This window comes from Trachemys scripta, chromosome 7 (genome assembly GCF_013100865.1).
Source record: "Trachemys scripta elegans isolate TJP31775 chromosome 7, CAS_Tse_1.0, whole genome shotgun sequence".
NCBI lineage: Eukaryota > Metazoa > Chordata > Testudines > Emydidae > Trachemys > Trachemys scripta.
In genome coordinates, this window is record NC_048304.1 from 72,689,561 (window position 1) to 72,704,086 (window position 14,526).

The window sequence follows — 14,526 nt, forward strand, 5'->3', positions numbered from 1 at the left end:
ATCAATTTCACTTGGTCATCAAGGTCTCTGATTGACATAGGGCGTTATGATAGCAGCTTTCGGAGCCTTAGAGTCCCTGCTCAGAGGAACAAATAATGAAAACGCTGCTTTGTAGTGGCATTTCGGTTTCGGTAACAAAGAATCAATAATGACCGTAGGACCAAGTTGAGTCCCACATTTATAAAATAAAGCTCAACTTTGGCAATTGCCAAAAAGAAGATTTAAGGATGTAATAAATCTTTTCGCTCAGAGTCAGATAACTGAGATTTCTCTGGCATCCTTCCATAGTGCTAGTGGTAATAGAAGAAATCTTAGGACTTTTAGTTCATGTTACTGAAAACTTACCTTCTTTTCAGTGTGCCTAGATTCAAATGATCATTTGCGTGTGTGTGTGCGGGTAAGGAGGTTCAGCCACTTTAGCAATATTTACAAACCCAGGGACTGCACACTAACCAAACACCCACATTCTGATTTCATTTTAAACCAGCCGAAAAAGAGAGGGCTTACCTTTTTCAGGACAGATAATTCGTAAAAAAAAAAAAAAAAAAAAAAAAGCGCCCGCTGACTTGTCCCGCTATGACCCAAGGGGATCAAATAATTTCTCTACAGAACTCCTATTCTTATTATTCAAAATCCTTTGATTAACCATCTCCATCAATAGACTAGTACTACTTTAAACACTGGTGCAGAGGGTACTTAATAAGCTCTTTCGAAATGCACTGCCAATTGCTCCTTAGAATGAAACCCGCACCCCCGGGGCTAGCGGGCTAGAAATTTAGAAATAAGACGTGACTCCATTCTAACGAACGCGGGGAATAAAGACCTGACTTGGTCAAAGGAGAAGCGTAGGGTGACCAGATGTCCCGATTTTATAGGGTCTTTTTCTTATATAGGCTTCTATTAACCCCCACCCCTTGTCCCGATTTTTCATATTAGCTGCTATTGTTTAAGGGGTGGGGGGCGGAAGAACTTGCATTACAACTGAATTAAACGCAGAAAAAATGGGGAACTGAATTTTTCCTTGGAGTCAGAGCTGTTTATTTCCCTCCCACTCCCCTACCCCCAGTAAAACCGTTAATCATATAATGAACGCCAAAGAAAAGAACTTTAATTAAAGCTTGGAAGCGTTGCCCAGGAGAGGCGCTATCCTTCAACGTGCTCCTTTAAGGGCTGGAGAGTATTAAGGATTCCCAATGGGGCCGAGGAAGCAGATCAGGAAGGGTCAGTGCACATGTATATTGCGTACCCAGTTGCGTGTCTGCCCTTTTCCCTTCCCAGACAGCCGCACGTGGCAGGTTAATCTGCGATCCAAGCAACGAATGGCCTAAAGAAAATGTGGCTTTATCAATGTCAGCGCAAAAGGGGGACCCTGCCTCCCCTGCACCCAGCTTTCCACTCGGAAAGAGGTGCCTTCCGTTTGAAATACACGCCACGGGGCGAGGCCCAGTAACTTCTGACAACAACCCCCTCCCGGGCACTAGTCGCTAAGAGAGGCTAGTGCCATGTTGCTTTTAAATGCACAGTCTGCTCCTGGGCTAGGGACAGCAAACAACGCAAAACCCCTGCCGCTGGCCCCGGAGAGGAGGCTGCTCTCCTCCTGTCCAGCCTGTAGGAAAGCTGAACTCTAGCTGGAGGATGGTTTGAGGTGGGGTTGGGTTGCTTTAGGGGAGGCCACTCAGACTGCACGAATAGGAAGGGAGGGAGGGAGGAGTTAGCCAGGCAGACCTGGGGAGGCTGAACGAAGAGGTTCTCCCAACGCCAGTGTGTGTGTCCAGAAGGAAAGGGAGACATGAAAGTACCTTGGACAGAGCAAAAGCAGGCTCCTAAGCCTCCACATTGCCCAGAGCGCTTCTGAGCCCGCAAGAAGCGTTTTGAAGCCTGAAATATCCACCCCACACGTTTCCCTCTGCTCCTGACATTTGTGTTTGAGACTTTGACTTCAATCAACTCGCTGGAACAGGTAAGGGGTGTTCAGCCGCTCGCTGGCACTGATGCACTCAAGAGCTGTTCGCACTCACGTCAGGGGTGCGTGTCAGAGGCTCTTTAGCTTCTGCCTTTTCCTACCTTTGCACCAGCCAGATGTGCCTTTCTCACACCAGTGTGTGTGCGCGCGCGTTGTAATCATTTTGCAGCAGACACTGTTCTGTAGAATGACACCCCGCGAACAAACCCAATCTCCAGTCTCTGCAGAATGGCCGGGGAATCGGCTAAAGGCATTTGAACCAGCTCGTTCATTTAGCCGGGAGGCGACTAAAACCAGAAGAGGGGGAGGAGGGGGAATATTTACATCCGTTTTTACACGTTGTAGACGCCTCCAGATTATAATCAATTTAACACCCCGAGCGCAGAGCAACGGTAAGGGGAAGATTTGACTTCTATTGCTGTTATTAATTTGCTCTGCTGCTAACCATTTATTATGTTGGTGTAGTTGGCAAGTTCCATTAATCCCTGTCTATTCCAGCGCGTTAAACCATCTCCTCAAAGGGGCTGGCTGCAGGCAGCATCTTTGCTATCCCTTTAAATATTTATACAGGCTGCCTCCTCCCATCAGAGCTCAAGAGCTTGGAAGATCGGGAAGATTGTCAAGGTGTCCGAACCAGGGCTGGGTCTATAACTCAGTGCTCCGCCCTTCCTGAGCGCTTCCTTGGGGACACCAGTGTCTCTGTGAATGGGTTTGTAACAGACGAATCCGCCTCCAAGTGGTGCCAGCCCCAGAGGTGGCTGCACTAACACCACCGCGGCGAAGAGGAAAGGCTGGGACCAGGGGCGGGTTCTGGACTCAGGTGGAAGATCCAATCTCGATAGCAAACTCTTTCCCCAGGACTCGGGGCAGGTGGGAGTTTGCCTGGCTCCCGAGCAATTCCAGGCTTTCCGCGCGCAGCAGACACAGTCAGTGACAGCAGCTTAGTCCAGTTACTTTCAGCACAGCTGGAGCGCAATAACTTTTTATTCACCGCAGAAACTCAACTAGGGTGTTCCGCGCCTGCCCCCGCCAGCGCAAAGCCTAAGGTTTATCTCCTGCTTTCCGCGGTCACCCATTGCTATAGCCTCCCTCGGGATCGCCTAGAAAGAAACCGGGGAAGGAGGGTGAGAACCGAGAAGGGATGGACGCAGAAGCCCAATGGATGGAAAGGGGATTAGCCATGGGCAGGGCCAGAGAGGCTCCAGCGGAGATGGGAAGGGGCAGAGGAAGGAGGAAGCAGGATAATGCCGGCTGCGGGCAAAGCGAAAGCTAAAGGTAACCGCTGGCTTGGGAGAGCAGCGAGAGAGCCGGGCTCCAGGGGCTGATCAGCTGGAGCGGGCCTCCGCCCTGTAACCCGGAGCGGTCACCCGCTCCCCCTTCCAGTGCCCCCTGCGGGAGCCCGCACCCCTAACCCGCACCGCCCCCTGCCCTGGAGCCCAGGCCAGCACGCAGCCCTCTGCAGCAGCCCGAGGCACGGAGCTCTCCGCCCTGTGCTGTCCAAGGGATTGAGGCCTTGGTGCGGAGACCTTCCAGTGCCTCCTCTGCGCGCCTATCCCCTAGCCAATATTCCCTCTCTCGCTTGCTCTCGGGCAGCGGCAAATTTGCTGTTTGCCCCACTGCCCTCCCCAGCCCAGCGGTGGCTGCACCCCAGTAGCGCTGGGCAGCTTGTCGGGATCCCACCCAACACTGCTAGAGAGGAAGGTTAGATGCTGGGTTCACACTAGTAGCTCTCATTCCGTCGTGGGTAGGTATTCCAGCCACGGGCTATAGCCCTCGAAGTCGTCTTTCCCCTCCCCAGCTGACTTCGCGGATCCTGGAGTTGTTCATCTGGCATACCCTGGGCCTGGCTGCGCAACCCTTGAGAGGCCTAGTTAGCACGCAAGAAAACAGGGCCGTCTCTCACAAAGTGCTGAAAGCCCTCAATCCCCATTGAGGTCATTGGGAGTTGAAGTGGATCAGGACCTTGTAGGAGGCACTTGGCATATTGAGGGATCAGGCCCATTGCTCATTGAGACACATTGTAAAGGACCTACTGGATCAACTTGATCTATCTCATAGCAAAAACAGGATTGTTGCCTGCCTTGTGTACTGTTTCTTGCAATGTAGCTATAAATGTCTCAAGGGATGAAAGCTTAATGACTTCACTCTTCAATTTCTCCTAACATGGTGCCTAAATGTTCCCCTTCATAATTTCATCCCAGTACTTATATACCCTTCCACCACATGAAATAGTTAAAGAAGTCTAATATGAAAAAGAAGAGCAAAAGATTTAATTGTGATTTCGTACTAGTCATCATATATCAAGCAATGGCCATATGACTGGCTGAGACTTAAATTAGGCATTAAATAGCCCTGACTTTAGCCTTTCCAAACATATTACAAGCCATAGTAACGCATAGCTCAAAGTGCATGCTCTTGATAACAAAGAGACTAAGCATGATTGGTTGTGAGCTGCTTGTGTAAAACTACCACTACAGTATAAATTGCAAGAAGTAATTTTAACTGATAGCTAAATCTTATCTATTGACTCCAATAATGAGTTGGAAACAAACCCAAATAAGTGGATTAGATGGGTCAGTCTTTCTCTGTTACCTGCTAAAGAAGATGTCAGTCCTCTCTGTTGTGGATTTTTGCTGCTGTTTTGAAGTACGATGAATGAACACTACATGATTCCTGCAAATGTCAGCATCCTGCTGAAAAACATGGAGTTAACTGAAGGAACAGTGTGAGTGTACTTCAGCCACCCATAATCAAAGACATGAACATTAATTTTTGGTCCAATAACTTTGACAATGTTCCTTTCAATCAGAGAGAGTAACTATAAAGTCATCTTGCTTTTCTCTGGGATTTTCCATCATTAGGGGCAACATTTGTCTTCCTTGTACAACAACATTTAAGTGAAGTCAGGATTTGTGAGAGATGCTAGATTGACAGCATTTGCGACTGAAAGTGAGACTCTGTCCACAGAAGAGACAAAACAAAAGCAACTACAGTGTCAGCTTTCCCATATTACTCCAAGTCCTTGTACATGATACATATTGTTTCTTTATATTGTTCTTCATGTCCACTGAAGGAAGGACAAGAAGTAATGAGCTTAATCTGCAGCAAGAGAGTTTTAGTCTAACTCGAAGGGTAGTTAAGCACTGGAACAGGCTTCCAAGGGAGGTTGTGGGGAATTCCCATCACAGGAGGTTTTTAAGAACAGGTAGGACAAACAACTGTCAGGGATGATCTACATTGACTTAGTCCTGCCTCAGTGTAGGGGACTGGACTTGATGACCTGAGGTCCCTTCGAGCCATACATTTCTATGATTCTATGATTTTAGTAACCCCAGGGGCTTTGCCTTTGCTAGATTTTTCCACAGACAAAGAACAAACATGTACTTTGAGATTGCATGACATTTATTTCAACTTAAAGGAAGCAATAAGGAAAGAAGGAAAGTCTGTCTGCAAGAGCACCACGTGTGTACATCCTCAGCACAGGCTGCAGCATTTCAAAGATAAACTGGCTGCTCTGTCTTTGAACGTAGGTTTTTACGAATTTAAAGGCAGTACACAGAGAACTAAGGCATCACAGTTTCACACGCCACAGACTTCAGTGAGCATTACAGAAAGTTTAAATTCTTTTGGTTTTTGAGTTTATGTTGTTCGCTTAATGGTTCACAAATACTAGGGAGCTGAGTGGTACTGTGGGTTAATGCAGCCTTTCACATCATAATATCTAAGATAAAGCACATCACAGATCAAAAAGAGTTTGATATGCTTCATTCCAGTGCCCTGTGGAGATCCACCAGTGTTTTAAAACCTATCTCACAGTACGGCACACGTGTCAGTCTGTTCAGCAAAGGCTCTCGACTGGAATCACAGAAAGGGATGCAAATGACACTTTTTTGGCAGAGCTGTGCACAGGCCAAAAGACTGGAATAGCAAAGATGACCTAGAACCATCGGGACCTCAACAGGTCATCAGGTCCAGTCCCTTGCGCTGAAACAGGACCAAGTAAACCTAGACCATCCCTGACAGGGGTTTGTCTAACCTACTCTTAAAAACCTCCAGTGATGGGGATTCCACAACCTCCCTTGGAAGCCCATTCGAGAGCTTAACTACCCTTAGAGCTGGAAAGTTTTTCCTACCATCTAAACTAAATTTCCCTTGCATAGAGCTGTGTGAGGGAAATAACCCCAGTGCCTTCCACAGCATGCCCAGTTATTCACCCCTCACTTTCATACACAAAAATTCTCCTACCAATTCTTTTAAAACTTCATTGTAGCAATAATGCCACTACCTTGCATTTGTATAGTCACAAGTATTTTATAAACATTGAAAGTTCTCTATCTACTTGATCAACATCTATTTAGTTTACTTGTGGGGTGGCATCAGAGTTTAGGCAGCTTTGCAAATGCTGGCTGGCAGAAGTCTAGGTATCCAAGGGATTTAGGTGCCTACCAGGTTTGGCAGCTGCTGGGAAGCAACTTTGAAAATGTCAGTGACACCTGAATTGAGAGGAAGCATCTGTGCCTGTCTGCACACAAAAGTTGGACTACCTTAACTATACCACTATAGCTAAAGCAGCCCAATCCACTAATGTGGATGCAGCTATACCAATATATCTGCTTATATTAGCATAGTTTATTCCTGAATGGGAAGGAGAACAAGCTATACTGGTATAAGGCTGTGTCACAGGTAAAAGAAAGGATGGTCCAATGGTTAGGGCACTCACTCGGGGCTCAGGAGGTTCAATTTCCCGCTCTGCCACAGACTTCCTCTGTAACCTTAGGCAAGTCACTTGACACTTCCTTACCTCACAGGTGTGTTGTGAGGAAAAACACATTAAAAGAGTGTGAGGTGCTCTGATACTGTGGTAACAGGGGCCCTGGAAGTACCTTGGATAGAATATACTGGCATAACTGCATCCTCAGTAGGGGTTGTACTGATATAACTATGTCAGCAAAAAGTCACACCCCTGACTGACATAGTTATATTAGTACAAAAGTTGTCTGCAGACCAGGCCTAACTCTGAAATGGGGTGACATACTCCGAAGCAAATTAGACTGACAAAATAAAGCGCATCAAACCTGGCAAAAGAGAACCCGTTACGTGCATGGGATATTTCTATAAAAATGAATTTATAGAGAAATGCAACAAATTGAATGACAAAGTAATATCCAAAGGATTCGATTCAGTTTACTTTAGATATTGTAGTACTGTTTCTCTTCAGTTTTGCATTCTTAAGCTTCAGTGTATGTTTGCACAGGGAACACTATCTATTGTGCACATTTTGGTAATAACTGTCACCTACTTGGCTTTAAATCTTTTCCATTTCCAGAACCGAGGTGTGCTGCTCTGTAAGTGCCCCCAACTGGCTTCAATTTCTGGCCTCAGTAAAAGATATCAAAAGAAATGCAAGGATGCCTGTGCTAGAGAAACCCACACAGAAGGAGAAAGGTGCATGCAGCAAAGATGAGACAGTAAGTGACTGTTTTTGGACAAAAATAAAACAGAGTTGGATTAAAGAAAGATGATTTTTAATTATTATCAATAGGAGCAGTGTTATCAATGAAACTCAGTGGTAAATACAAACACTATTCCTGACCTCGTTTCTTGATTTTTGGAAAACAATGATCACTTGCAACAGTCTAGTATCAAGACCTTAAACTAGTCTTAGCACTTTTCGTATTCAAAGTACAAACAATTCATCCTCACCAGGCCCCTATGAGCATTACTAGGTAGTTATGTATTATTATCCACATTCTACAGATGGAGAAACAGAGACCAACAAAAAAAAATAGAGCAGATTCTTTACAACAAAGTCTGAAATGGCCAATATTAATTTCTTACTAGTACAGGCCACCTATCAGTTTCACATACAACTCGTCTGTGAGACAGATGAAATATGAAAAATATGAAAGAGTTAATGCATTGATTTAGGGAGCTTAGGCCAGAAATTCAGATGAGTATGCCCAAAATTAGTTACCTAAGTCCATCTAGTGTGAAACTTTTGGCCTTAGTAAAGACGTGGAACTAACAGCAATGTTACTTGGACAAAACACGATGGAACCAGACTATCTGACATCATCAGGACATAAACATTTCCATGCCCATTACCACTGAACTGCTTAAATAAATTCTAAAGGAAGTTGTATACCTGTATTGTGCACCAAATGGACAAAAATCACAATGAGACCGCTTAATTACTTTTTCACTCATGATGTATATAGATGCATTACAGGCTGAACTGGCCCTTCATCTTCATCAATTAATTCATCCCATCACATGTTTCATGGGTAGCTAAGTATTATCTCCATTTTAGAGATGGGGATATGGAGACAAAGTGGTGACAGTGGTAGAACTGGGATTTGAACTCAGAGTTCCATGTTCTTGGCTCAGAGCACAGCTCTCTCTCACTCACATACTTTCTCTGATAAAGGAACAAACCTGTTAAAAATGAATTTCTAGTACATCAAATAGGAAAAAGCAATCTGAAGACGGCCTGTTTATGAAACAGATGAAAGCCAAAACAAAAGAATGAATAGCTATTATAAGAACTGATCCACACAAACATCCCATTGTATGAGAAATACTAATGGGTGGGTATGGATGGTTTCACTAGGTGAAAATCAATTTCAGGACTCTGAGGCCATCGTACACCTCTCTGGGAATTACACTTGTGCTTTCTGATAGACTCAAAATCCTTCATATTTTTCCATCCTTCCATGGATCTCCACTTTGTTTGTCCGCTCCACCATACTTCTCTGTTCTTTTTATTTTTAATGAAAGCTCATATTTGTTTGGCTTAATTCCAACTTATAAAACAAAGTGATAATGTCCAAAAGTAATGCATGAGAACACTAAGGAATGCTGTTTGAGAGCCACCATTGGTTCATTATTGCATAGACAACTAACTATGCTCTTCATCAGAGATCTTACACACCCAAGTTATCTTGGGTCAACATCATCACTGATCCAATTCCACTAAAGTGACGCAGTTACACCCACAATGTTCAAAACAACAACTGCTACAAGATACCGCTAATGTAAAATATACAAGGATCCCATTGGAATTCATTGATACTGCACATGGCATGCAGATTTATTAGAAAGATGAGCCAGACATAGACAGTAGCTACTAAAGGAATCTCCCCAGGTCCAAAAGAGGTCCAAAAGGGAAGTTTTCTTAAGGTGGCGGAAACCTTTTCTAGAGAAATAGGTCATGTGGTTCTCCAATATTTCCCCTTTTAGTCGCCCTAAAAGAAAAGTTCTGTGCATGTATCCCTGAAAATCAGTCTGCATGTTGAAGACAGCACCAACTAATTCCAAAGGAATCGCTGCATATTTTCAGATAAACTTGGTAAGATTCCAGCGCCATCAGGAAGGCTTCCCTTAAAGAGAACTTTACCTCTTCCTGGGAGATTTCTTTAAGCATTGCCTTCATCTAGCTCATCTTTCTAATACAAAGAAGAAAAAAACATTTTCATGCTATTTCTATAGCAGTTAGCGCAAAAAAATGTATGCTAGAAATGACATTTGGGCAAAGCTAGGAGTATGGGCTTGGTCTCAGATAATAACATCTCAAAACCAAGATCCAATCCAAACCTATATATTCCTCTAAAATATTCACATCATGTGTTGTAACTCAACCAAAACCAAAGAAATACTACAAATGCATAAAATTATTTACTGCTCCATCTTTTTATGATTAGACACTGCCCAAGCTTCCAGTGCCTCCACTGCAACAGACCTTGCACATGTACCTACAATGCGTGAAACACTTGATTCCAGAGGAGCAATTTAGGAAGACCAAGGCCATAGTAGAACGATTCGGAGGTGCAGGAGGCCTAGGAGAATCCTTACAGCAAAAACTTCTAGATAGAAGGGAGAAGACTGGAAACTGGGTAAGCAAATGCACATTAGAAAAAGAATGGCTTGTGTTTGAGGCTGCTCATTTATAAGTTATTTGTGATGTCCTACATGATTTACATGAATAACCTTTATATCAGGTTGCTATAAATCAGGTCACCTTTTTGGATCAAGTCCAGGAATCAGACTAGATTAAAACGTGCTCGTGCTTTTACTCAGGTTCTATCCACAATCCCAGAAGGTTAGACTGGAATGTTTCTAAAATGACTAGCCACTGACATAGTTAAAAATGTAGATATTTGCAATGCCATCATTAGATTTCAGGGTCAACAACTCAGTAGGATGGATGAGGGCAGTTCACATCTCTCAGAGCCGTCGTTTTAAGCTATTTGCACACGCAGGCAGAGAGCGCTATATCCCTTTTGGAAGGCTCTCTGGACAGCCTTGGGCACTAGAAATTTTTTATTTAAAAAAAAAGTTTAAATTCTTCACAAACTGATGGGGCTACAAAAGGAATGTGGGCATGGTGTACTATTGGGTACCATTTCCGGCTGAACTCTGATCAAATCAAATTATTCTGGGCTGTATACATGGGGAACATGGTTTTAAAGAAAACTATTATTTGCTTTTCTGTATAGTATGTCAAAAGGTTTGCCTAAAATACCCTCTCTGCAGAAAAAAAAATTGTATGCTCCATGCTGAAGGCCTCAATCTTTAAACAATCTAGGTTTCTGCTCCCTAAAGCAGGAAAAGTTCAATATGTTATGGATAAATTGTGTTTGATCTTTGCAGACAGTTACAGGCCATCCATTCTGAAGCTGTCTCTACTGGCCAATCTGAAAAATGGCAGTAGTGACAGCATATTGGATAATGAATGAGTGACAGAAATTGTAACTAAATGGTATGTATTAAGGTTTATCCATATCATCTAGGAAGAGGATGAAATCCTGGTCCCACTAAAGTCAATGGAAGTTTTGCCCTTGATTTCAGTAAGGCCAGAATTTCCCCCCAGCTTTAGTGATATGATGCACATGAACCTTTGAACAATTAAAGTGTTCCTATATTCAGACCTAGATTGTAATGATGACATGACAGCTGGATTTTAAAAGCCGACACATTCCAAGTAAAAAAATCTCTCCCTGCTGTACAGACTACACATAGATATCATCTGCAAGTTGCACTGAATGGTCAAATCTCCTTTTGTTATTCTGTTCCTAAAATAATAATTAATCTTCTTGGTTGGAGAAAAAATACATTTATTAAATAAAAAAGTGTTTCTAATAACTATTTAAGGAGGGAGCTGATCATTCAAATAAGAAATGTGACCCGCCTGAAGGGTACAAGAATTATAGATGAGCCACATAAGGCTTTTCTGAAATATCACAACATCCAGTCTGTCTAGTAAAAGTGATCATTCAATTGTTAAGACAAACTAGAGTTATTTTAATTTGGAATTTAACTTCCCAGGAATAAAGCTTTGGCCTCTTCTCCTGAAGACTCCAGGGAATGTGGGGGAAGGAGTTATTTTCCGCATCTGTTCCAATAATGTTGAAAAAAATCTCAAAGGAAATCTTTCTCAGCAGATGCATAAATTCATAATTAGTTTTGCATAATTTCTCTGTTTATATTTACTGTACTCAAAGTGTGTCTGCTAAATTCAGACAGACAACTTGATTTTCCAAACAACTCTCTGTCTTCCAAAACATGGTGATCAGCAACAGCATGAAATAGTGGCTGGGGATATGAGAATGTCTTTGTTGTACTTTCAACTTCTGTACACAAATGCTTAGGAGGTCATTACTTGTGCTTGTATGGGCCAAGTACTGATAACAATCACACTCCGACATGCCAGCAGTTGATGTGCTGCTCTCCCTACCTCTCAATGGCATAATCCACCTACAAATTTGTTAAATTAAAAAACAAGCAAACACGCCATGCTGGAACTGCTTTGAAATTTTGACCTTCACATGGTCACGTGGACCTAAATTTTCAAATGACTGGTGTTTTAGATGACTCAGTTTTGGAGTTCCCCACTTCAAATAGTCCCGATGATCAGATAATGCTAAGTACCATTCCCCTCTTAAAATCAGTCCCTTTGAGGTTTCTTACATTGGGCATCCAAAAACTCAGGCACCCAGAATCACTAGTCACTTTTGAAAATTTAGGTCCTGTTGTTGTTTGTTTTTAACTATATTGCCTGTCTTATTTGGGCCCTGATCTTGCAACTGATGGCATGTAAGTGGACTGCTGCACATGCATGAAGCCCCATTGACTATTATAGGGTTCTGTGCAGGCTCAGAATTCCACCCATCCACTATTATCTGCAGGATCTTAGATTATTAAGTTCGCTGGCGCTATGTATATCTCTACATACTGCACAGCAGTAAATACACTGAAGGTGCTTGATAGATAATAAAAATAGCATCTGGGCAATATCAACCAACATTTGTACCAACTATCTGCAAAAGGAAAGCCTACACTGGTTAAATTCTATCCATCCTTGAACATACAGTTGGTGTCATTAAGAAATAAACACTTACCATTGTTTCTTTAAAAATACTTTGCTGTGAACAAATATATAGGTAATAATACAATAAACTTGTTTATTTTTTTATGGTGCACACTGTAAATTACCATAGATTGAATGATAGGATAATGGATTTGTGGCTGATTTAGAGTGAGCTGAGACCACTGAGCCCAGACTGAAAATGATTAATGGCCCCATTAATCAAAGCCCACATTTGATGCATTGTGCCACCAACCACTTACACACACACACACACACACACACACACACACACACACTATTTTACTTGGTTGTAAGATGTTTCCTCCCCTTCCCTTAGGTGTTTAACTACTGGTTGGATGACATGTACCTCAACAACCGGTTGGCTCTTCCAGTCAATTCCAGCCCTGCAATTATCTTTGCCCGTCAACATTTCAAGGATGTGAATGACCAGCTGAGGTAATGTATTAAGGACCACAGCTTTTGCCTCTGAAAAAAACTCTTTAAATATGCTACTCTGGCAAACAAATAACTAGCTTGTTTAAACAAATGAAGGTGCCAGTCATTAAACCATTCCCTATCGTACATACTGGCTATAGGCAGCTTCTAATTTCACTCATGCAGAAACCTTAAGTTAAGAATTATACTTTAAATAAAAAATTTTGCCATCACATTTATCATTTTAGACAAAATATACTGGTGGAACTTTTAAAATTAGGGATATCTGTGAAGCATCTTAAACTTCTCATCAGATACTTCCCCAAATCAGAGCTCTTTGCTGGGAAAAGAAATCCTGACTCCATGCACGCTGTTTAGAATGGAACAGTCTCCAATATGCTACAGTTACAACTCAGCAAGCTGTAGCAGAGCCCTACACGTCAGCCACCCTAATTTGAGGTCTTTGTGCCATGCAGGAAAAACATTTGTGCTCAGTTTAGCATCTCCTGGGAACTGATGAGTATAAGCCCCAAAGTTAGTATACTGCCCAATCTCCCACCCTGTACCCCAAGGCTGCACAAGTGCTGGAAAGTGGGCACTAACTTTACTAGTGTCAAAACAACCTGAAAGTGCAATGGAAACAACTGGGTTACCAAGAACTAGTATAGAAAAATCAACACCCTCCGACAATACAATAAAATCCATTCTAAAACAACAGTCAGTGCTTTGTTGTCATTGATCGGGATAACAGATTAATGGAGAAGACTGCCGCAGAGCCCAAAGAAAAGAACTTGGAGATACAATATTAAAACATGAGCTAGAAGAAAAACATTTCCGGGACTCATGAAGAATTAAGCTATGTACAACCAGGAGAACAGATAAGAAAACAGGGTTGGGGGGAGAAGGGTCCCTTTAACAGACAGTGTTTTCAAAAATTACTTTATATCAAAAAGTAATTGCATTACTCCTGATTATACCTGCTGCTGCACGTATAATCAATGAATTCTGGAGCCCTGTTGCTAAAATCACCAGCATCCAAAGAACATTTTTGGTGTTGACCATTTCCCTATATGGATATAAGGGTGGCTAAATTTATTTTAAAAAGTGAAAACATAAAGAATAAACAAAGTTTATACAAGCCAAGTACACAATATACATCTCCAGATGCTATTAAAAAGTAAGCTTCCAGTTCTCAACCTTTGCCAAATCATTTCCCCCTTTTTAAACAGCAATACAAAGCAAATCTACTTTCAAATATTGCAGATTTCCTCTTTGCTTTTAGCACTTTCCAGCTGCACATTATTGAAAGAGTAAATTGCATATGAATTTATGCTATTATAATTTAAAAAAAACAACCAGAACCTTGAAGCTGATCTGTATTATATTAAAATTTTGCATAGACAGAGCACCATGTCTTTTTTTAAACCTACTCTAAACATTAGAATAAATGTGCTTCCTCTTGTTACTGAATAGATTCACTGTGCACATTCTGTTCTATGAAACTACGTTTTGCATTTCTCTAATGCATATGACCTGTAACAAACAAATACTTTTAACATAGAGAATCCCATTCAGAAACATAGCAAATGGGCGGTCTGAGGAAATAATGTTCCTGCCCCACAGCCATGGAGCAAGAGTATATATTTCAGGACAGCAAGTACTTCAGTACACCAGGTAGTACTTAAGCATTTATATTGCTGAGACTCCTATCAAGGATGCAACCCCCATCCCGTTCTGTAAACAACTACTTCCAAGTATCAAG

General features: G+C 42.3%; 1 protein-coding gene across 1 annotated transcript in view; it reads left to right on the top strand.

Moving 5' to 3' along the window:
* Window positions 1-1,770: 1,770 nt before the first annotated feature.
* The window catches only part of CHAT (choline O-acetyltransferase), a 46,663-nt gene continuing 33,907 nt past the window's right edge, over window positions 1,771-14,526 (top strand). Inside the window, exons 1-4 of the mRNA XM_034777666.1 lie at window positions 1,771-1,960; window positions 7,290-7,431; window positions 9,664-9,855; window positions 12,667-12,785. Of these exons, the coding sequence (XP_034633557.1) occupies window positions 7,372-7,431; window positions 9,664-9,855; window positions 12,667-12,785 (371 nt within the window). The 5' untranslated portion in view covers window positions 1,771-1,960; window positions 7,290-7,371. The remainder of the gene's footprint in view (window positions 1,961-7,289; window positions 7,432-9,663; window positions 9,856-12,666; window positions 12,786-14,526) is intronic.